Source organism: Phyllostomus discolor, chromosome 4 (genome assembly GCF_004126475.2).
Source record: "Phyllostomus discolor isolate MPI-MPIP mPhyDis1 chromosome 4, mPhyDis1.pri.v3, whole genome shotgun sequence".
Taxonomy (NCBI): Eukaryota; Metazoa; Chordata; class Mammalia; order Chiroptera; family Phyllostomidae; genus Phyllostomus; species Phyllostomus discolor.
The window spans coordinates 119,248,192-119,270,577 of NC_040906.2; the positions used below are offsets into that span (position 1 = coordinate 119,248,192).

At 43.7% G+C, this 22,386-nt stretch overlaps 1 protein-coding gene across 4 annotated transcripts in view; it reads right to left on the reverse strand.

The window, feature by feature from the left end:
- Positions 1-6,720: 6,720 nt before the first annotated feature.
- ADGRF5 (adhesion G protein-coupled receptor F5) overlaps positions 6,721-22,386 on the reverse strand; it is a 99,937-nt gene continuing 84,271 nt past the window's right edge. For 3 of the 4 annotated variants that reach the window (XM_036024192.1, XM_028509568.2, XM_028509569.2), the window contains 7 exons: positions 21,830-22,038; positions 19,502-19,681; positions 16,335-17,726; positions 15,039-15,080; positions 14,890-14,949; positions 12,210-12,294; positions 6,721-10,329 (listed from right to left, as the gene is read on the reverse strand). In XM_036024192.1, coding sequence (XP_035880085.1) covers positions 10,250-10,329; positions 12,210-12,294; positions 14,890-14,949; positions 15,039-15,080; positions 16,335-17,726; positions 19,502-19,681; positions 21,830-22,038 — 2,048 coding nt within the window. In that variant the 3' untranslated portion in view covers positions 6,721-10,249. Of the gene's footprint in view, positions 10,330-10,955; positions 11,023-12,209; positions 12,295-14,889; positions 14,950-15,038; positions 15,081-16,334; positions 17,727-19,501; positions 19,682-21,829; positions 22,039-22,386 lie in introns of all 4 variants that reach the window. The other variant, XM_036024193.1, reaches the window with a different exon arrangement.

Sequence of the window (22,386 nt, forward strand, 5' to 3'; positions counted from 1 at the left end):
TATAACACTACCAGCGATTAGAACCTCATGGGAGCTCATTCGGATGAAGACTAAAGATGGAAATGACATGTACAATGAAGCTGCTCCATTTGGGGAGTCAAGTAGGTGGGCCATGTGAGGTCTGCTTTCAATAAAGAGGCACAGCAGGAGTCCTTTCATGCTCCATCAGAGACAAAAAAAAAGAAGTGGGCTGACTCCACGGTTTGTCCAGAACACGGACCATTATGTTCTGGGCTGCCCTAGGAGAAATTATAAAGTGAGGTTAAAATTAGAGATGACTTAATTTCTCCACCCTTTCTGTCACCACTGTTCTCCCTCTGTGATTTTGTGTGCTTGGAACTCTCCCTCTCCTCCCAGGAATCTCCATGCATCATCATGCATGGAGAAGCAGTAGAGTAAGGTGGTGACGTGCACCTGTTCCAGGTCAGATACCCTGCATTCAGCACCTGGCTCTACCGTGTTGGAGCTGGGTGACCTTGGACAAGTCATTCACCACTCTGCGCTTAGTTTATTCATCTGTAAAATAAAGAGAAAAGGGAAATTTACTCAACGCAGGTTTGCTGTAAGGCTTAAATGAGATTACATATGTGAAGAGCTGAGGGCATGTCAAACCGGAGGTGAGGACGCTGTAAGTGGTAGTAAACATAGTTAAATAGTTATCAGCCACTTTCATTGGAGGGTAAATTGCATCTTATTTGCTGTGTCCCTATCCCAGAAGTTTTTGCATGTTAAGCCCCATCACACTTTGAGTTTTTATTTTCTATCTGAGCAGCAATTTTCAACCTTTTTTTGTCTGATGGCCCATATTACCTCATTACTAAAGTTCTGTAGCACATCAAAAAATTTATATAGTTTTGCTGGTGTGACAAAAATGGGTATACTTTTGATTCATTCACACCAAATGGCTATTGTTGTGTTGGCTGTTGTTGTTTTTTATTTGACAATCTAAGGGGAAAGATGTTAGTGCCCCTGGCGAAACAGTCAGGTATTGCCCACTTTAAAAATTCTTGCAGCACACTGGTGTGCCTCTTGCAGCACCCTCAGAAATCTCTGTGTTAGAGAATGCCCAGCATATGGCAAAAGGTGTGAGGGAGACTTTGCGGGACTGTGAGCAGTGTCCTGAGGCACATGACGTTTTCCCACAGTGAGAAGCTGGTTGTATGCCACATTACACAAGGCAAGGTCAGCTTGTGCCTCTGGCCACGGCTGGCCCCTCCTGCAGTTGGTGCTGTTTACTTCTCCTGGGGCTTCTTGGATCGCACTTCAATTGGCATGTGTGTCCCGAGGCCAGACTTACTCGCTGCCCTCAGCTGCCGGCTGGTGTGTCAGACGGCCCCGGGACAGCTGCGGATTCAACATGGATTGCAAAAGAAAACCCAGCCCAGCAGTAGTTCTTCACGGGCCAATTAGAAAAGGACGCAAACCATCCTACTTCCTCCTTTTGAAGGTGCGCTGATGGATGGAAAAAGTGTTGAAGCTCTGTGAAACACAGAAGGCATCCATTTGGTTCTGCAAACTACCTTCCTGACCCTTGTCTGGAAGTGGATCAGGTGATGTCCTCAGCTGCTTTTAGCTTTGCCTTTGGTTCCATAAATAAGACTCAGTCAGCGAGAGGGGAAAGAGTCAGGAGGAGGGAGCTCTTCTGGCTGGTATACCTCAGAAGTGGACACGTGCCTGGACATCCACCTTGTTCAGGGGAACTCTGACTGGAATGCTCGCCCAACCCACACCGCTAACCTGCCTTTCCGATTTCTTTTTCTTCTGCCACGAACATAATGTAAAGGGTTAAGAGGTGGGGGGTGAGTGTGATTCTTTCATTCCTGGTTTTGATCATCTAACAGGCCTTGATTCCACCTTCACTCTGTTCGTGTCCCCGAAATGACTTCTCTGCACATTTTCCATTGGGCAAGTCATCCATGGGCCTCTAAAAGTGTGTGCCTTTGAGGTTCTAACCAGGGTGATCCACAGGAGGCGCCTCCTCTTGATGACCACTAGGTGGCGATCAAGCCTCAAGAGAAGCCAGAGGGTGTGGAGACTCGGAGCAGGGGGCCAGCTGTCACTCATTAGCCCAGCTGGAGATTCCTGGCCAGGACCGCTCTGACTAGGACGGCTGTGACGGTGGGAAAGGCTCGCAGTTCCAGAAGAGCAGTAAATGCATATTCGATTTTCCTCTATTAATCAAAATCAAACACATCTTTCCACCACCACTGGGGATGGGGGCTGGTTGGCAGGGTGGAGGACAGAGGATGGGACTAATCAAAACTGGTTACAAAAAAGGCCCAAGGTCATCCTTGATTCTGTTGTTGAATGTTGGAAGTGGGCTGTGACTGCAGCCTTCCCATGACTTCCCCAATCAGTTCCTGTTGCTTTTCATGCTGAGAAAAAGCCTTTTTCTTTCTGGACTCCTGGCTTTGTCTGTTTAGATTTGAATAGTCACCGCATATGGCATACGTCATTTGGGACTTGGCTCTGTATTAAAGAATAAAAACCCTGGGGTGTGAAAGGGCTCACGTCTCCCCTGCCCATGGCCATTTGTGCAGAGGGAATGCTTGTGATCTTTGAACTCTTCATCTCAAAGTTTTTGGGTAAAAGGGAAAGGACAGACTCTAGAAAATCATGTTTGAAATACACAAGAGGACTGTATCTAAATTGTAAGAGACCATGCCTAGCCCACACAGGAAAATGGTATCTGGAGGTAAATTCCAGGGCCCTGCCATAGCGCGGGCTTTGGCACTGTGCCCATCTTCCATTCTTTCTGTCTGCTCCACGTGCACTGAAAAACTTATGGGAATTGTTTCCTCTCCAGAGTGTGCTTGAGGATAAATTTAGATATCCACTGAGATAGGACAGAAGGAAAGACTAGGGGTGGTGGAAGCCTAGCCTTTTGAGACTGGAGAGTGTGAAGTCTCAGGAGCTCCACGGTGGTCCCATGCCTTCTGGACCACTGAGGGGTACTGGGGCTGGTGGGTACATCACAGCCGGCCCAGGGGCCAATTCCATGCTCTTATTTGGGCTTACTGCCTGGCATCTGCAGGCATGAGTCTCCTGGGGGGCTGGGTGGGATGTGAATGCTGCTGCTGCTGGCTGTCTCTGGGGGAAATGGGCCCCTGGAAGTCTGCCATGTGGACCCATTTGGTGCTGGGGAGGCATCACTCAGAGAAGACCTCCCCTGGAAACCCACTAAACCCAACTGTGAGGCTTTTTTCCTCCCCCACACTTTCATCCTTTGGGGCCATCTGGTCTCCAGGCCTGAACTTAAAGGATGCTGAAGTAGTTCCAGCCAGAAGTTGATCTCCAGGGATTTCCCCTTATCAGAGAGCTTCTGAAGGCACCTGGGCGGTGTGACAGGCCTGGGCCTCTGGCAGTCCTTCCTATGCCATTGGGCAATCAGGATCTGATACGTGCCCTGGGGGCCGGGTAGCTAGAAGCTGAGTCATGCCCCATGACTCAGCATTCTGAGGCAAGGAAAAGGGGCTGAACTTCTGGGAAGCACCAAAGGTCGGGTGAAGGCAAGTCTTTGGGTAACAGTATTAACACTCTGTCAATCTACAGATGTGCTTTGGGGCCTTATAAGAAAAGTTATCTTGTCACATACAGAATTAGCTTGAAGAGTGTCTTCAAAGCCAACAATTTTTCCAGCACTACCTCATTCCCTCATGGATACCTGATGAGCTGTCCCACTCTCCCTGATCCCAGGCTTTTCTGGAGACTTAAAGAGGCCACTGGGGCTTAAAATGACCCCTGGAATCTCCTTAGAGTTATGGGGGCTTAATGCCCCTTCCCCATAGCTCCAGCTGAGGTCACCTCTCTACTTTCAAAGAGATATGGAAATAAATTTTCATTTGCACAATACTTGATAGTTTACAAAACATGTTTGTATAAACTGCTTACTGAGCTTGACAAAAACCTTGACGGGTAAGGAGATGATCCTTATTTTTCAGGTGAGCACACCGAGGGCCAGAGGAGCTTAGTGAAGGGCCCAGATGAGTGAGGAAAGGCAACAGCCCTGTCCAGGAGCCTTGTTCCTTCTGCCTCGCCACACGAATGACACAGCCAGCTGGTCCTCCAGGACAGAGAGCTGACGGGGATCCCCGGCACTTCCTCCCTCCTGGGGAAGATGTGGGGCTGTGATTTTCTGGGGCCAGTGCCCCATGCTCGTCAGCAGTCTCCAAGGAGTGCTGCTATCCGTGTGCTCCCAGGCCCCTCAGAGGGCGGGGCTGCTGGATACAGAGCACACGCATATTGCAGCCCGGATGACGTGGTACAGGACTTGCTTTAATTTTATGTTCCTGCCCTGCTGTCAGGGCACAGAAGGCAGCAGAAGTGAGTGGCAGGAAGCCTTTGTGTCTGGTTTGTGCTCTAAGCTGTGTTGCCTGATGCACTGGCCTCTGGACACGTCAGGCTCTGAAGCAGTGGGAATGAGGCTGCGACCGCCGAGGGGCCCTGTAAGTGTGAGGTACACTCCGGATGTACCACAAAACATGTAAAACATCCCGTTAATTCTACGTTAATCACCTCTTGGAATAATGATTTGGATATACTGGGTTAAATAAAATTCATGATTAAAATGAATTTTACCTACTTTTTAAAAATGTGACTACTAAAAAAATTAGAATACACGTGACTCGCGTTATAGTCCTATTAGGACTGTAACGGCTCCCCAGGCCTTACCGAATAGCTCAAAGAAAGCTGAGTTCACTTTCATATAAAGTACTCATAGGAAACATGGTTTCCTCCCTGTTTATATGAGAAAGTGTAAACTTCAGGGAAATAATTCTTCCAAACAAAAATACACATCTTCCTTCTTAATGGTATAACATTATTACATAGGGAAAAAAACCCAGCTCAAATGAGCAGAAAAGTCTAGACAGGCAGCTGTGGCCCAAGTAAACACAGCATGGCAGAGGTTTAACCCCACGAGAGATCCATGGCCTACTGAGGTATGAAAACTCTGCAGTCGTGGGCATGAAATGCAGGCAGCAGGGGGCGGCATTTCATGGAGCGGTCTGAAGGGGAGAAGTGCCCCAAGAGGGGCGTCTTGGCTTTATTTTTAAGGACTGGGAGGTCAGATGCACAAAAGCTCAGAGGCCTGGCTGGCACGTGGGAGCTTAGGTCTCTGATCTGTTGGCCTCAGGGTCAGGGGCACATCGTTAGCCCCTGGGCTCACTCTCCCTGGCACTCCAGACACACGCCCCCTGGGGAAAGCTGTCAGCTCTGGAGCTGCTGTGCCTCTTTTCATCTGTGTAAATCAAGCTTTTCCAAACAGCGCCCTCTCCCTGGATTTCCACGCAGCTGGATGCCATCCCTGTAGGACAGATGTGTCCTTCCCATTTGCATGTTCAGCAGACAGAATATTCGCAGCATGAGAGCTTTATTACGGATACTGCCAGACAGACCCTTCTAAGTGTGATTACCACCATGGATAAAGGAATATTTACTGGCCACATATCCACAGCTAATGTCTTGCACAGATTCTGCAGAGCAGAAGTGGGTCCCTACATTTGCGGGGTTTTTTTTTTAAAGATTTTATTTATTTATTTATTTATTTATTTATTTATTTATTTATTTATTTATTTATTAGAAAGGGAAGGGAGGGAGAAAGAGAGTGAGAGAGAAACATCAATGTGCAGTTGCTGGGGGCCGTGGCCTGCAACCCAGGCATGTGCCCCAACTGGGAATCGAACCTGCACTGCTTTGGTCCGAAGCCTGAGCTCAATCCACTGAGCTATGCCAGCCAGGGCTGTAGTTTGTTTAAATGATCCGATGAACTGTCCTGCATAATCTTCTCCCCTTGACTGCGGGCAGGACCTGTAACTTTGTGATCACTCCCAAAAGTAGATTACATTAAATGGCACAGATGAAGGGATTTTGCAGATGCAATTAAGGTCCCTAATTATCTGACTTTGTGTTAATCACAAGGGAAGGACCTGCCCTAATCAGCTGAGTCCATTAAAAGAATCTAGAGATTAGAGACGGAGGAAGTCAGAGGGATTCAAATCGGCTCAGTTTTCCTACAGACTTGAAAGAAGCAAATTGTCATATTATGGGAGGGACCCACGGCAGGAGACAGCAAGACACCCCTGGGAGCTGAGGGCCTCAGTCCCACAACCACAAGGAGTGAAATTCTGCCAAAAAAGCAGTGAACTTAGAGAAGGACCCCCTGGTGAGACCCTGACCTGAGCTGAGGACCCAGTTAAACCGTGCCCAGACTGCTGACCCTCAGACACTGCGCAACAACAAGTGAGTGTGGTTTTAAGCCTCCGAGTTTGCGGTGATATGCCACTCAGCAATAGGAAGTGAATACAGGAGGTATGAGGCTGTGTTGCAGAAGTATGTATGGCTAACAACTGCTGGGGCTCTGTTTTCAGCTGTCCATAAGAATTCCAGCCAAGCTGTGCACACTGTCAGAACAAAATTTGTTTGTTTATTTCCCAGAAAGTTAGCTTTACTTCAAGGACCCCGGTTTAAACCCTCTGTAAGCTTCTGAGCTCCAGGTGCTGAGTGGGAGTGTGGATGGTGTGAAGAGAGGCATCAGTGCCACAGGTCACCTGAGTTCGGCTGTGAGCTTCTGGCACCCTACCCCCCCACCCCACCCCATCGCATGTCTGGAGAATGGAAGGGGTCATTCACTGTTCAGATCATGGAGTTAAATTGTAGTTGACATGGGGGAAGCCTGAGACAGCAATATTAGCAGATTGCAAAAGAGCAGACAGTTTATGGATTTTACCAGATCTTATAAAATATTTTATTGTTATAAACATGGAAAAGAAACATAGTTGTATACTGGCATACCAAGACATGATTTTAAATCCTAAATTCTAATTTTAGAAACCTGTAGCATCTCATTTCAAAGCTAACATCTCTGAAATGACGAGGCACTATTTTCACTGACTTTTAAAAATACGTAAGAAAGGAATATCCACCAGAGGCCCCTCTCTTACTGTGCACACTCACGGGATCCAGCTCCTGTTGGCCAGAGCCACCGGCTTGCCTTCCGGGATGCAGCAGCCCTGTTTGACATTACCATCGCCCGTCACAAGTGAAACGCTTTCCGCCTCTGCAGCATTCTACGGCCACCCTCGTTTCCTCTGTCTCCTCAATGATTGTGGCTTTCCATTCCATGCCCCTCAGAGTAACTCTGCCCTGCTTCTGCACTTACTGGTTGCTATAATCTCTCTCATCTCCATGTAACTCTTTCTTTAAGCTTCCTAACATAGACACCTTTGAAGTTTTCTACACAAACTGCCAAAGGCTGTGACTTCCCACAGTGTTTTTTCCTTTTTTGGCCTGAGTAACATACATCCTGAGAAATCCATGAATCTCTATTAGCCTCTTTGTCCATGCAAACAATAAGAAACAGGGAAGAGGATGGCAGACACGTGACCCATTCAAGAACTGACATGTCCCGCTGGACTTAGAGTCTTCCCAGAGAATATTTCTGTAGTGTATATTAATTGCTCACTCGTGGACACTTCAACCTCACAACCTCTGAAGTATTAGCACAGGTGGCTTTGCAAGAAACTGACTTAATGGATGGTCCCTTCATGCAAGAAAATATTATCCAATGGAACTGATTTTACACACTGAGAGACGTCAGACCCATGGAAAAGCACGGGGCACTTTATAAGTGAAGTAGATGACACATCGCACTTTGCACCAACCCGAGAGCCAAGGTTCCCCCTTCCTTCTCCTTCCCTCAGAAATCTGTCACTGCAGCCGTGTAACCATGGCTGATTGAGAACTGATGACCTCAGTGCCAAGAGGGGCTCCTGTTCTCATAACATTTACAGATTCATGGATGGTCTCCCTTATGGTTTTGAATTCTATTGCTTAGTTGAGGAAAAACTTGGCAAAGAGCAGAGGTTGAACTATGTGTCTTGTGGGTGGGCAGACAACCAACAAGCATTTCTCCAATCTTTTTGTTTTCATGGCTTTTCTGGAATTTGCATCCAGTGGTGTGGCTCGTAAAGTGGGAGGCGCATGCATGCCTCGTGTGTGTGTGTGTGTGTGTGTGTGTGTGTGTGTGTAGTGAGGGAACGTGCCTCCATTAACGAACATGGGCAGGGGGCCAGGTCCACACTCTGTGGAACTCTGCCAAAGGTCCCTGCCATTGCAGGAGTTCCTTTCACAATGCCAAACACAATGATTCCCAAAGGACCCTTACAGAAGTAAGTGGAAGTTCAGTGTTTTTCATCCCATTGTGTTTTTGAACATGAGAACCATAGCCTCCTCCTGAGTACTCTGCTTTCCTTGGCCATGCTAGCACTGTGCTGTAGCCCTGCCTCCACTCCCCCGGTACAAGCCCAAGAACCAGGTCAGGCACAGCCAGTCTTTCCCTGGTGTCTAGTTCTACTTCAGTAGGTCCTCCGAGTTCCCAGGACTGAGTTCTGCCCAAAGTGGTCATGCCCTGGAGAACTTCAGAGCCTGACAACCATTTCCTTCAGGGACTTTAAATAGTGCCCTTTCAATTAGAAGAGCGCAGTGACCACTTTCAGGTGAACATGGGTGTCAGTGTCTGTGCCTATGTCATTCGGACTGCAGAAATAAAGAGTTCATTTATGCTAAGCATTGCCGATATTTCTATCTGTTCTACCTGTCCCACTTCCCATGAAGAAAAGAAAGCCAGGGTAGAATTTAGAATTAAAAATAAAAGGAAGAGATTTTTAGAGTTAAAATATTAAAAGAAAACCCCTTCAATAAATTAATGATTGTTGAATTTCAGCCTCTTCTGTCCTACTTTCCCGACTGGTCAGTTCTCCATCCTTATGAAGCATGCCCCATGCACACTTCCCTAGTGACCCCCCATTTTTATTGTCTTGTTTTGACTTTGGTTTGGAATGTATGCCTGCTGTAGCTACAGCGCCTGGTCAACTTTAATACGGAGGCAATTTTAATAAATATTTGTATTTATATGAAAGGCACAATGCATAAATCACAAATAATCAAATCTTGGGAAACCCTCCACCATCTGTTCACCAGAGGAAAGGACCACTGTGAGCAGAGATGAGCCAGCTGTGGCATTGCCTTCTGGGAGATCTCCAAGTGGCTGCAATCAATACAGGTTGGACTGTACAAAACTCTAAGTGTATATTGGTCTGGGGACTTAAAGATGGAAAGAGCTAATACACAGAGAGCTCTACAACATGCCAAGGCCCACTAACTCCACAGTAATAACAACAGTAATAGACAATGCCATAAATTATTTAAGTCCGTTCTATAATGCACAGAGAAGTACCTGGTTAAAGCTGTTACATATAATAGAGACAGTTGGGATCTGTTTTCAGTGCAATATATCACATTTGACAATTAATAGATATAAAAAAATGTACTTTTTGCTTTTCAAACGTGGAACAAAGCAAAACATAAGGCTTTTCTGATAAACCCTCAAAACATAATCAGCAGTTAGATTTGCTTGGATCTGATAAAGGATGGTTATCACACTTCCTCTGCATATTCATCCTACTTAGCTCACACCTTAAATGCAAAAAACGTGTGTGTGTGTGTGTGTGTGTGTGTGTGTGTGTAACATCAGTGGAACCACGTCTCCTTACATGCATTTCTTGCAAATATTATTACCCACCTTAAAGCATGCTGATGATGTAATTTTTTCCCTATTTTTTTTCACTGATTCCCCCGCCCCTTTCTTTGCTGAGAAAATACCAGGAAGATATTGAACTTTCTCCGTGGTCTACTTTCCATTTCCATTTTTGAGCCACTTCTTAATTTCAATGTTGCATTATCTGAGTAATTAGATCACGAACATGGAAATCTTAAAATGTGGTCCTTAATGCTGTTTTCCTCTATTTTTCCCTTTCCTCCTCCATTTCTTCTTTTCCTTCCTTTTTTCTTCCTTCTTAAATTCACTGAAGTATTTCCTAGGTACTAGCCTTTTACTTACAATTTTAATCAAAGCTTGTCCTTGTGCCCAACCTGTGAAAAGTGAAAATGTCCCTTTGAAATTCTATTTTACAATATAGACAGATAAGTTGGACCTTGGAAAACTGGAGTTTCACTTAAATACTATACACATTTGGTATTACACAAAGGGTGGGGGTAGGGCAGCAAAGTAAATGGAACAATAACTTTTAGTCTATCTTTGCAAAAGAAAGCCTCTTTCCTAATGAGAAAGTCTCTTCAGCATCACTCCCAGAGGCTGTGGAAGAAGTGTTTTACCCAGGGCTTTGACAGGATCTCCTTCACAGCACATCCACTGCTCCCCAAGAGTCACAGGGGTTGGGTTTTCCTGTTTTTAGTTGAGTAACGAATAAGCACTGGAAGTGTTTTCCATGGATGTGCTGGTTGTTTCTGGGGTGGAAACATTGTACGTGCCTGAAAAACAGAAGAGCAGCTTAGCCTGAAGCACCAGCCTGCATGCTCACGGGGTGTGAACCTCTCCTACAGATCTAGGAGCTCTAGTCCAAGAGCCAGGTAAGCTTGCCATGCCCAGAGTCAAACCCATGCCTGCCCTCCGCCCGAGACCCACAGGTGCTGGAGAACAAACAAAGCTGTCCTCAAGCATGCGTGGCAGCCGACAAGACAAGCACTAACTACTTCCCATCAAACCAGCAGCCAGATTTCTACAAAAGACAGAGGGATCCAACATGGACAGCACTCCACATGCCACCACATGCATGGGCCTGAGGACATCCACACGAGGGAACCTCTCTGGTCCCCTTGGGTTGAGGTGACTTGGGGAAGCTCTTGGGAAGGGCCTGGAAGCTGAGCTAAAGGTGAGGAGGGAAACAGAGAGCTGGAAAGAAAAGAGAAAACTACAGGAGAAGAAGAGGCAGAAGCAGAAGTCAGGGGATGCCAACAAAAGTGCTGAGAGCTAGGGCAGCAGGGAGGACAGCCCTGGGGCTACCACACAGGCTAAGTCAGAAGGAAGGCGGGGACTGAGCACAGGCACAGTAGGGAATATGTGTCAAGCAAGGGAAGGGACACAGTGGCAACCCTACCATCAGATTGGTGAACTGCCACTGCTAACAAGGTTTCCGTCATTGCCTGGGGGGCCCTGCGGGGCTGCTGACAACATAAACCAAAGTTACAGTGATTATGGAACTCTCAAATAGGCCAGCATGGAGCTGCATTAATGACCCTGAGAGGCTACCAAATGGCAATGACCAGGAATTTCCTGGGACGTAGGAAACAGAGCCCCAACTCCAACTCATATCTGAGTGATTCAGAAACAGTGAGCACCTTTTCTTGGCTTTGCATAGTGCGTATAATCATTTCATAGAATCATTTTTCACTATTTTCACTTTAACACATATGGCAAATACATTCCAGTGATAGTGATGGTCGAGTGTAATAGATCTAATACACCCTGAAGATCTCATCATTTCACAACAGGTCCAATTAGTGACTTTCAAAATCAAAAGCCATGTCCTCCAGTGTAATGCCTCAGACTGAAGCCCAAAATGCTAAGTCCTCTGGAATTTTGACAACAAGGAGGCATTTTTAAAAGCCTTGGTCCGGAACATTGACATGTTTCTAGATTCCACATTTGTGAGATCTGTTTGGTTCCAAGAGGCTGAAAGGAACTGTGGAGCTTATTTTCCTGGCGCTGACAGTGGCCTGGGTGTGGGGTTTCAACTTGCCAGAACGGCTGAGACTCATTGCCCAAAGTCATTAATGTTATTTATTTTGTACATCCAAGGTGGGTATTTTTACTGTCCATGTTTCTGATAGATAGCTAACTTGGGCGATCCCTCATATATGTATGCATAATTTTAGAAATGTCAACATGTAAAACAAACACTCTCCAAAAAATGAAAAAGGAAAGAAAAATGGGGAGGAAAACAACCCAGAGCATGGCTCCTATAGTATGCTCTTGTAAACATATTCTTTGCTGCACCATAACCCAAAAGTATGACCCACTGAGTCGTATTTCACATGAACAGAAAGAGCTCTGTGTGTGGCAAGGCCAGAAGTGTACAGTTTCCATTTTTATGGTTGACAGACAGCTCACTGCAGGCTTTTCTAGATTCTCTAAATCTTCTTCTTCACAAGTTATTAGTTGTCCATGGAAGGCAGTTACCCTCTGTACCAGCCTCTTGGTGGTTTGGGAAAATGTAAGCGAGTTCCTGCATTTAACCTCTTCCCCCAGTGAGGCCATCAAGTGGGGACTGACTGGGAAAGTAGGGTTTTGAGACCCCATCGGGGCAATTTGCTTGGGCCAACACAGGGAGTGCCTAGTGGTCACTACATACCTGTTTTTCCAAACAAATTGTTAAATCTTCTTGATATTGGAGAACTCATGGAAAATACGGGTGTAGATGAACCTAGGGATGTTGACTAGAAAAGAGAAAAAAAAGGACATTTAGGTGCCAAACTGTTAGACAAGGCCCTGCTTTATCTCTAGTAGAATTTTATTTGCTTCCCGCTAGTGGTCACTACCTGACTATTTCTCATCACACTTCAAGGTGAGAGCCTGGACAAGCATGAATTTCTACTTCAAACAAATCAAGGAGGAGCACCTTGAAACACTGGAATCTCATCATCAGTATTAGGAAAATAACTTTCAAATATCTTTTTACCATTATAGAGTTTGGTATCTTCCGACATGTGGAAACAGTGAAATACGTTTGAGTGCAATAGTTATTTTCCAAAATGAACTACAGAAAAGTCTATTATTCATTGTTATTTCTCCAATTGTGTTCTCTACTGCCTTGTGTTTCATCAGAAAACTTTTGTTTATTTCTCACTGAAATTTTATCTTAACCTCCAGTTGACATTATTTGTGCTTTTTGACTCTGTTTAAAGATGTGGGGACAGTTGCTTTTTTAAAAAAATATATTTTATTGATTATGTTATTACAGCTGTCTCCATTTTCCCTCTTTGCCCCCCTCCACCCAGTACCCCGTTTCCCTCCAGCAATCCCCCACTTAGTCCATGAGCATGGGTTGCACATATAAGTTTTTTGGTTTCTTCATTTCCTATACTATTCTTAACCTCCCCCTGTCTATTTTGTACCTACAAATTTTGCTTCTTATTCCCTGTACCTTTCCCCCCATTCTCCTCCTTCCCCATCCCAGCTGATAACCCTCCAAATGATCTCCATATTTATGATTCTGTTCCTGTTCTGATTGTTTGCTTAGGGTTTTTGTGTAGTTTTGTTTTGTTTTTTTAGATTCAGTTGTTGACATTATGAATTTGTTGCCTTTTTAATGTTCATAGTTTTGATCTTCTTTTTCTTAAATAAGCCCCTTTAACATTTCATGTAATAATGGCTGGGTGGTCATGAACTCCTTTAGCTTTATCTTGTCTGGGAAGCACTTTATCTGCCCTTCCATTCTAAATGGTATCTCTGCTTGATAGAGTTAAACTAGGTTGTAGGTCCTTGCTTTTCATCACCTTGAGTACTTCTTGCTAGTCACTTCTAGCCTGCAAAGTTTCTTTTGAGAAATCAGGTTTATTTTTAACCTTTGGCATTTTAATTATGTGTCTTGGTGTGTTCCTCTTTGGGTCCAACTTGTTTGGGACTATCTGTGTTTCCTGGACTTGTGTGTCTATTTCCTTTGCCAAATTAGGAAAGTTTTCTTTCATTATTTTTTCAAATAAGTTTTCAATTTCTCATTCTTCCTCTTCTCCTTCTGGCATCCTTGATTCAGAGGTTGACATGTTTGGAGATGCCCCAGAGACTTCTTATACTATCCTATTTTTTTTAATTCCTGTTTCTTCTTTCTGTTCTGGTTAAATGTTTATTTCCTCCTTTTGTTCCAAATCATTGATTTGTATCCCAGCTTCTTTCCCTTCACTGTTGGTTCTCTGTAGATTTTTCTTTATTTCACTTAGTATAACCTTCATTTCTTCCTTTATGTTGTTGCTCATACTCAGTTAGCTCTTTGAACATCCTGATCACCAGTGTTTTGAACTCTGCATATGATAGGTTGGCTATCTCCATTTCATTTAGTTTTTTTTTTCTGGGTTTTGTTCTAGTCTTTCATTTGGGCTATATTTGTTTGTCTCCTCAATTTGACAGCCTCCCTGTATTTGCTTCTGTGTGTTAGGTAGAGCTGCTTTGACTCCGTGTTAAAGGTACCTGTAAATTGTGTGGGGCAGAGCCCTTGCTAATCTCATAGGTAGGGCAAGCTGCTTCACCAATTTCTGGCTCTGTGGCTCAGAGAGGAGACTGTGCTTCTGCCTGCCTTCTGGGTGGTTGCTCAGCACTCGCCCTGTTTTCAGTCACTTCACTGACTCTCCATATGCAACTGGCACCCTTCCAGCTATTGCCCTGGTGTCGAATCTCAGTGTGGGCCAGTTTGCATGTTTTAAGACTGTGTGGGCCCTTTAAGTGGAGTTGCCTGAAAATCCAGCAGTTTCTTCCATAACTGCAGCCCCCATTGGTTTTTACAGTCAGAAGTTTTTGGAATTTATCTTCCTAGCACTGGAACCCTGGGTGGTGTGGTCTGGCCTGAGGCTTGGAGATTGCTCACTCCCAAGGTATCCCTCCCAATTTTTATCCACGACATATGAATGTGGGACCACCCATGCCCATTCCACAGCTGCCACTGCCTCTCCACATCACACTGCATTTCCTCACCTCTCTGCTCCATCTCCACATCTCCACCCCTCATACCCATCTGGATGAATATAGGTTCTTTAAACCCTTGGTTGTTGAACTTTCATACAGTTTGATTTTCTGACAGTTCTGGATTTTATTTGTTTTGAGAGTTGACTGTAATTCTTTTTGTGGTTGTGTAAGGAGGCAAAACATGTCTACTGACACCTCCATCTTGACCAGAAGTAGGGAAAGCATCTTAATAACAGTTCCATTAACTGTGTGTAATAGGCCAGATCAGATGAGAAGCAAAATCATTGGAATCATCTAAGCTAAAACTGGTGTAGAGAGAGAGGTTTTTCAAAAGTCTCTACAAGGGGAATAGTTACCTTTGAGTGCTGTGAGGACCATCTTGACAGTGAAAACTTTTTCAGCAAAGCTTCCTGTACCTGCATTGTTTAAAAAAAAACTGTTATAAATTCAACATGTTGCAAGCACTTCAGACTTTTCTAGGACCATAAAACCATCATGTTCTTACCTTCTGATCCCAGAGGCATCCAAAGAGCAAAATGAATAGTCCCTGGAAAAAAGAATTGGGAAGAAGTACATTTAGTCATATTCTATTGTCCAGCAAAAAGGAAGTATTGTTAACCTGTCATTGAATTTGTACTACCTCTTCCCACATCTGTGTTTATAGAATGAGTCCAGCAGATGATAGTATTAAAAGGGATGCAGTAGGTCCACACCAATGACTTTTAATGTTTGAATGTTATAAGGATATTTTCTACTTCCTTATTTTCCCCCAGTTGTGAAGTGGAGGTCCTGCTGGTTATGCTATGAGGCATACCTCTTATGCCTACAGTAGCCCTCACATAGTTGTGATGAGGACCTGGGCTATGGGTTGGAATAATCACTTCATTTTAGCCAAAGCATATTAAAAATGTCATTAGACATGGGCCCTCCCTATGATTTGGAGCCATGGGCCCAATAGCAGAAATTAGAATTTGTATGATATGTTTGTGAGTATCCAGGGGGCTATGAATATCTCAGTTTCCGCTCTAGACCCCCTGCCTCCTCACCAGCTCCTGGGGGAGGCCCATGTTTTCTACCTACCCACCAGTTAAATCAAAATTAAGCATTTCCTTCCTGTGCTCCAAAGCCTTGTTGTCTGTACCTCAGCTGAAGCTTTTCTAAGAAACTGATTTATGTTATAATGAGTTATGTGCTGCAGGAGAGCAAAGAGGGCGCCTTTTCCATTTTAGTGTAATACATCAGAATGCACACCTTACATAGGACATTCATCCTTTCGTTCTTCAGCAAATGCTTTCAGAGAACATACTATGTGGTGCACAGCATTCATTTCATTCATCCAATGGTTATTAAGCACCTACTTTGTGCCAAGGTTACATTTAGGCACTAGTAATGAATAAGACAGATGCTGTCCTTGACCTCTCAGAGACAGAGCTCATTTAATGCTTGTGGAAATTAACTGGAAAAATTAGTTGGCTTAATAGGTGGCATCAAGATAATGTTGGGTAAATAGAAAATTCTGTGTTGGGAAGGGACTTTCCTCCTACTTGGATTATCAGGGCATTTAGAAGAGAGTTGCTTGTGCAACTAAATTATGATGCAGGTGATAAGGGGAGTGAGATTCCATGGGAGCAGAGGAATGTGTCCTTTCTACCTCACTGAGTTCTTGTGATTACTGCTGTTTAGGGCTAGGTCCTCCTCTGAACTAACATCCTTCCCCATTCCCACTCCTGTTTGTGTTTCTATCATTAATTTGTCCCATCTGTGTAGAAACTTCCTGTGAGACTGGCACTACAGAACTTACCTGGAAGGCATTAAGAAGGGTAAATACAATATGGAACACAGCATTGCTTCCCTGGAACACAGTGGCAAGACCAAAACCCCAAGTGAGCCCCAGGAGTGGTGTGAGGACCCCGATGCTCTTGCTAATCTGAAATAGGCTGCTCTTCTCCTGCTTATTGGGCTTATCTCCAATGGAAGGTCTCAGGATCTTGGTGATGACCACAACTGTGATGGTCACGTTTACCACCACGATGATGAGTGCTGGGATGACGAAGGCTAGTAGGGCCTTGGTATCCTCCCAGTTGAGCCAACAGGCATTCTTCCGTGTGTAGACTTCCTGGGGCTGGGTGACCCCCACTGTGATGACCGAGATGATGAGAGGGCAGCCATAGCCAAGGGAAAAAGCAATGGCCTTCTGAAAGGACTTGCTTGCATCATGAAGGATGAAAACCAGCCGGTAGAAGAGCATGAGACCCAGAGTCAGCATCCAGAAAAAGACACTGAGGTAGAAGAAGTGGATAAAGAAGGTGGCAGCCACACAGGCTGTCTCATTGAGAACGTAGTGATGGTCCCGGATGGTGGAGGCCACAATGAACCAAATGTCAGCAACCAGAAGGGAGGCGGCAATGTTCACTATGCAGATGTGACGCATATAGGAAGTCCGATTCTTGGTCACTGATTTCCACACCACAGCTTCCACAACTAGACAGGCTGCCAAGCTCAGGATGGAAAAACACAACCCAATATAGGAAATGATATCCAGCAGTATTTTCAGGAGAGAATCAGGGTCTGGGGAGTCAGGAGACATGAGGATGGAGAATGATGTTATGTGGTCACAGCTGCAGAAGACACTGTCCCCATCAACTTTTGTATAGCACCCACTGCTATCCCACCCCCCTGTGTAGTTGGCAAGGGTGAAGTTCCAGAAGACACATTGTGGTTTCCCACCTAAGGGCTTGTTGTTCTTAAAAGTCATTGAAATCCTGAATGGCATGTTTATTTTGTGGCTGACAGTGGTTGTCATCACTAGGCTGTTTGCAAAATTCTTTCTCTGAGCATTCTGGTCAAGTATTGTTTTGAGAGTTGGGAATGCCATGGTGACAATAGATGCACCTGGCTGCAGGTGTCCCAGATGGTACTCATCAATAGCCACATTACCCCAGAGGCCAGAATCTGGGAAAATGAAGTCCTGCTTGTAGGGTTTTGGGTTGCCAGATTTTATGACCATGGTCCTCATCTGCACATTAGTTTGGGAGAAAGACAGGATGGTGCTGTCTTCTGACTGTAATGCTCGGGAAAATCTTTCCACTGAATCCAGTAGCTGTGAGCTGTGATTGGTCTGTGGCTGTTGTAACACCTTCCACGTATTCATGACAGGCTTGTTGAGGATGACATTAACCGTACAGAGAACGTGCTGTAATTGACATAACATGGGATCAATCCAAACAAATTCTTTTGATCATAAAAGAGAAAAATAACAATTCCCTGGAAACTGGTTGCATGGGTACAGGTAAGAAGAAAAGAGAAGAGAAAAAGGAGGCATCCCAGGCTGTGAAAACCTGGGACCCACCATCTTATGGTAGGGGGTTAGCAGAGGATGGGTTGGTCCCCAAGACAGTGAGACTTCATTAAATGTTTAGCAATAGTGACAGTGAGAACCACCCATAATCACTCACTAAAGCCAATTCAGCAGTCTGGCCAAGATCTTCATCAATTGTTCTATTTTATTTTTAGTCCCAAGCTTGTAAAGCTCTTTGGTGGCTGGTACTTCATCTACAAGCTAGTTACAGAAGACCCTCTCAAATACTGAACATCAAATAAGCAATGCCATTATTGTCAAAAGCATCTTTCTTTTTTGCTAAACATTTTGATTCTGTCTCTCACAAACTTGGGCTTGTCATTTTCCATTTGTGCCTTCCATTGACATAATTTCTGTACCCTTTTTTTACCTTATTTTGTTCTCTGAAACTATGAGCCCTGTAGTTATTTGAATGGTGGTTCCCCAAAATGGCATGTTCTATGCAAAGACCCTGTGAATGTAACCTTACTTGGAGGAAGGGTCTTTGCAGGTGTAATTACATTAAGGATCATGAGGGGAAATCATACCAGATCACCTAGGTGAGCCCTAAACCCAATGATAAGTATCCTTATAAGAGACAGAACAGGAGAAGGTAAAAGAGCAGAGAAGGCCTTGTGAAGACAATGTTGGAGATTGGAATGAGGCAGCCATAAGCCAAAGAAAGCCTGGAGCTACCAAAACCTGGAAGAGGCAAGGAAAGATTCTCCCCTGGAGCCCTGAGGAAAAATGCCCTGGCAGACACCTTGAATTTGGACTTCTAGTCTTGAGAGCTACAGAAAATAAACTTCTGTCATTGTCAGCCACCCAGCCTGTGGCAACTTGTTATAGCAGCCCTAGGAAATCTATATAACATCCTTAGACTCTTATTCTCCAAACTGCTTGCCAGTTGGCCTCTGGTTGTGTTTGGCCAATGGAAAACATTGACAGGAGATGGGATGGTGGGTGAAGAAAAAAGTTGAAATATATTTTTCTGCTACCCACCATACCCCACTCCCTCATCTACACTCTCTGTGCACATTGTTGGCAATAGCTATGATCCCTCCTCCAAGGATTCAGCTTCCAGTTAGGTATAGGTGCACTATTTCCTCTCCTTTTCTCTTTAGTCCCAGGGGTAGTAATGGCTCCTAAATTTTCTGGTCTCTGAATGTCTCACCATCTATTTTTTTTAAACCAGCATTATGTCTTTACACATCCTTTTATTAAAGTCTCTTCTTCAGTATTTTTGCAAGCGAATTCTCTTTCCTTCCAGAGCCCTGACTGCTTCAAAGTTCATGTTTAGTGCCAGACCACTGAGAATCCTATTCTGAAACCTTTAATTTCTACTTTTCCTAGAAAGAAGATAACAATTCATTCTACTTTGATAAAGAAACTAAAGCAGAGACTCACTAAAGAAACCTCCTTAAGGCCCCAAAATGACCACTGGGAACACTCCCTGATATCCTAAAAGCCATAGATGGCAAATCATGTTATGTGACTCATATACCTAGGGCATTGCTCTGGAAATGACAGAGAGGAAGCTATATTGGGGAGGTGCTATCTTCCTTGAACACAGGTCCTGAGGGGTGAAAAGACAAGACCCCCAAACTCCTGTGAGTCTTAAACAAACTCACCTTCATCATTTCTGAATTCACTTGGCCTGGAATTGTTGAGAACAAATCAAGGATGTTAATAATGGCTCCCAGGTTCCCAGGAGATGAACTGACTTCATGTACCACTTCCTCTGTGCTATCAGAAAGATTCTTCAGGTACGTGGGCAGCTTCTTGTCCTGAGAGGGGCTCTTGGTCAAAGCCTAGTAACACAAAAGCCAACACAAAGAAAAAACTTGCTGATCAGTCCAGTCATCAAATCCTGCTGATCCATCCATGTCAAAATCTTTCATATCAGTAGTCTCCTGCCTTTATCCATTTCCATAAGTGTATCCCATAAAATAACATACTTTTCTATTAAACTGTGTATGCCCTTCAGAATGTAATATTACATAATACCTCAGCCATAGGAAAACAGAAAAACATATGTCAACCTAATGACTTTTTTTTTTTTTTACAAAGGAAAAGTAGGTGTGATTGCTAGATTGGAGTTGAGTAAAAGTGATACTTGAATGGTCTGTATGGAAGCATGTTTGCTACTTTTTTCTTTTTATTATTATTTACTTTGCTGGGCATTAGGGTGACTGTCCATCCCAATTTTCCTGGGACAGTTCTGGCATATATCTGCTGTCCCTGTGTAATTATTAACAGTACCCTATTGTATTGTCAAAAAGTATCCTGGTTTTGATGATAAATGATATTGTCATCCTCTTTATAATGATCACAGTTGTGTTTTCTAACTTACGGCTAAAATTAAAGAATAAACTCAAGTTTGATCTTCTCTGTGAAGAACTTTGATGAGTGTTCCAACCCAACAGAATTCATTCCTCTGAATGCCTAAGTATTCATTTTATTTCATATATTTCACATCTATAATATTTCTACCAATGTCATCTTGTGTCCTAATTTAAATGTCTCAAATTAAATTATAAGTCCCTTAGTAATGTGAACCATGTGTTATATTTCCTTCTATTTTCTCATATCCCATAATATCTAACATAGTACAAGTCATCTAACTTGGCATATAGTAAGTGTTCAACAGTATATGCTGAATGGATAAATCAAATGAAGCATAATAAGCCACCATGCCTCTCTTCTATTGAAAATGTATAAAGGTATCTAGCCCTAGCTTGTGTGGCTCAGTGGACTGAGTCACACAGAACCAAAGGGTCACTGGTTCTATTCCCAGTCAGGGCACATGCCTTGGTTGTGGGCCAGGTCCCCAGTAGGGGCACATGGGAGGCAACCACACATTGATGTTTCCCTCCCTTCCCCTCTGTTTAAAAATAAATAAATAAATAAAATTTTAAAAGAAATGTACATAGGTATTTAGACTTGGGACCATGACCCACCATTGAGTTCAAATGATAATTTCTATCTTTCTCAATTAGGATAATTTATATCTTCAATGCTTTGTCCATTGTGGTCCAACTCAGATGCCATGTTTTTCAAGCAGAACTTCCTGATTACCCTAGCCAAAATTAATGTATATTTAATATCTATATTTTCTATAATATCAGATTTGGCCTCTTTACCCTGATAACACCTATTATAAATAATACTTTGCACATAGTAGGTATTTTTAATGAGTTTACTATGAGACAAGAGGAGAGACAGAAGAAAACTAGATAAGACACAAATTCAATATCACTCCTATTCCTCAGTTCTTTCTCCAAGGATAAGAGGATTTGGAACTAGTTGGAAGATGTCACCAGCTGCTATAACCCCACTAGTTGCCTTATCAGTATTTATATATTGTAACTCATGGAATTCTAGGAGCCTCTAACTTTACATGGCTTAAGTATGAGGTAGCATTTATCTATTTTTGTGGAAAGAAAGGAATTTTCCCTTACCACATGGCAGTAACCTCTATTCCAGTTAAGAGAGGCAGCGAGCCCCTTCTGCTGTAAGGTTACCTCTAGGGATTGAGGAAATCTCAGACTGTAAAAGCATAAAGCTCAACTTTTTTTTTGCACTGAACTTTATTTTTTATGTTGCTTCTCTTTCTGAAAAGATTAGAGCTATATGCTTGACATGAAAATTATTCAAAGGAAAGCAGGTAGAGAGGATGATACTACCTGCCCCTTATAAGGAATGGATACAAGATACTGAGAAGACAAAGTAAAGGTATACAGCTGATTTTACAGCAGAACACATATTTTGTTATCACCATATTTGTATCTGAGCAATTTTTAAAGCATTTCTAGGAATGTATTCTTTTGGAAATAAATAAAAGTAGTTTTGAGAGCAAAACAAACCAACTCAAGGCCCATTTTCCTAAGTGCTGAGAAATATGGTAAGCTAGACAGATTACCCCACCAAGAGCGCAGAGTCAAAGGTCTAAGGATCACCTTGGCCTGCTGGAGAAGATTGTTTATTGGTGCAGAGATGCAGTCATTTCTCTTCAGCTGCCATTGGGAGCCTACACATTTGTAAGTCATGATCCCGCCCATGGGACTTCCAGGGCTGCTGGGCAGGTGTGAGAACTGGCAGAGCTTCTGAATGACTTTTCCAGGCTCCCCAGAACCGATGCTTGGATCTTGGCATGTGATGTTCTCTCCTGCATTGGAAACAAGGAAACAAAAGGGATAAGTGAAAGGAGGAGAAAAGGCAGTGGAAATGGGGTCTGGCTTAGGTAGAATTTTGATGTTTGAACTCATCTTTCCCTTTATTTTCAGTGACCATTCTGGAGGTAGCCAACTTTGTCATTTTTGCCCCTGATTCTCCAAAGCCTCCTAGTGCTTTCCATACATATCTGACTTCAATCTAGACTTGCTTTTTCTAACAGAATTTATATCCCACCTCCAAACCCTAGGAATCTTCTCTCTGCTGCCTGGGATATCTAAGCCATGGAAAATAATGAGCTTAATATACACTTGTCCAAAAAAGTGATGTTCAGGTTTCCAGG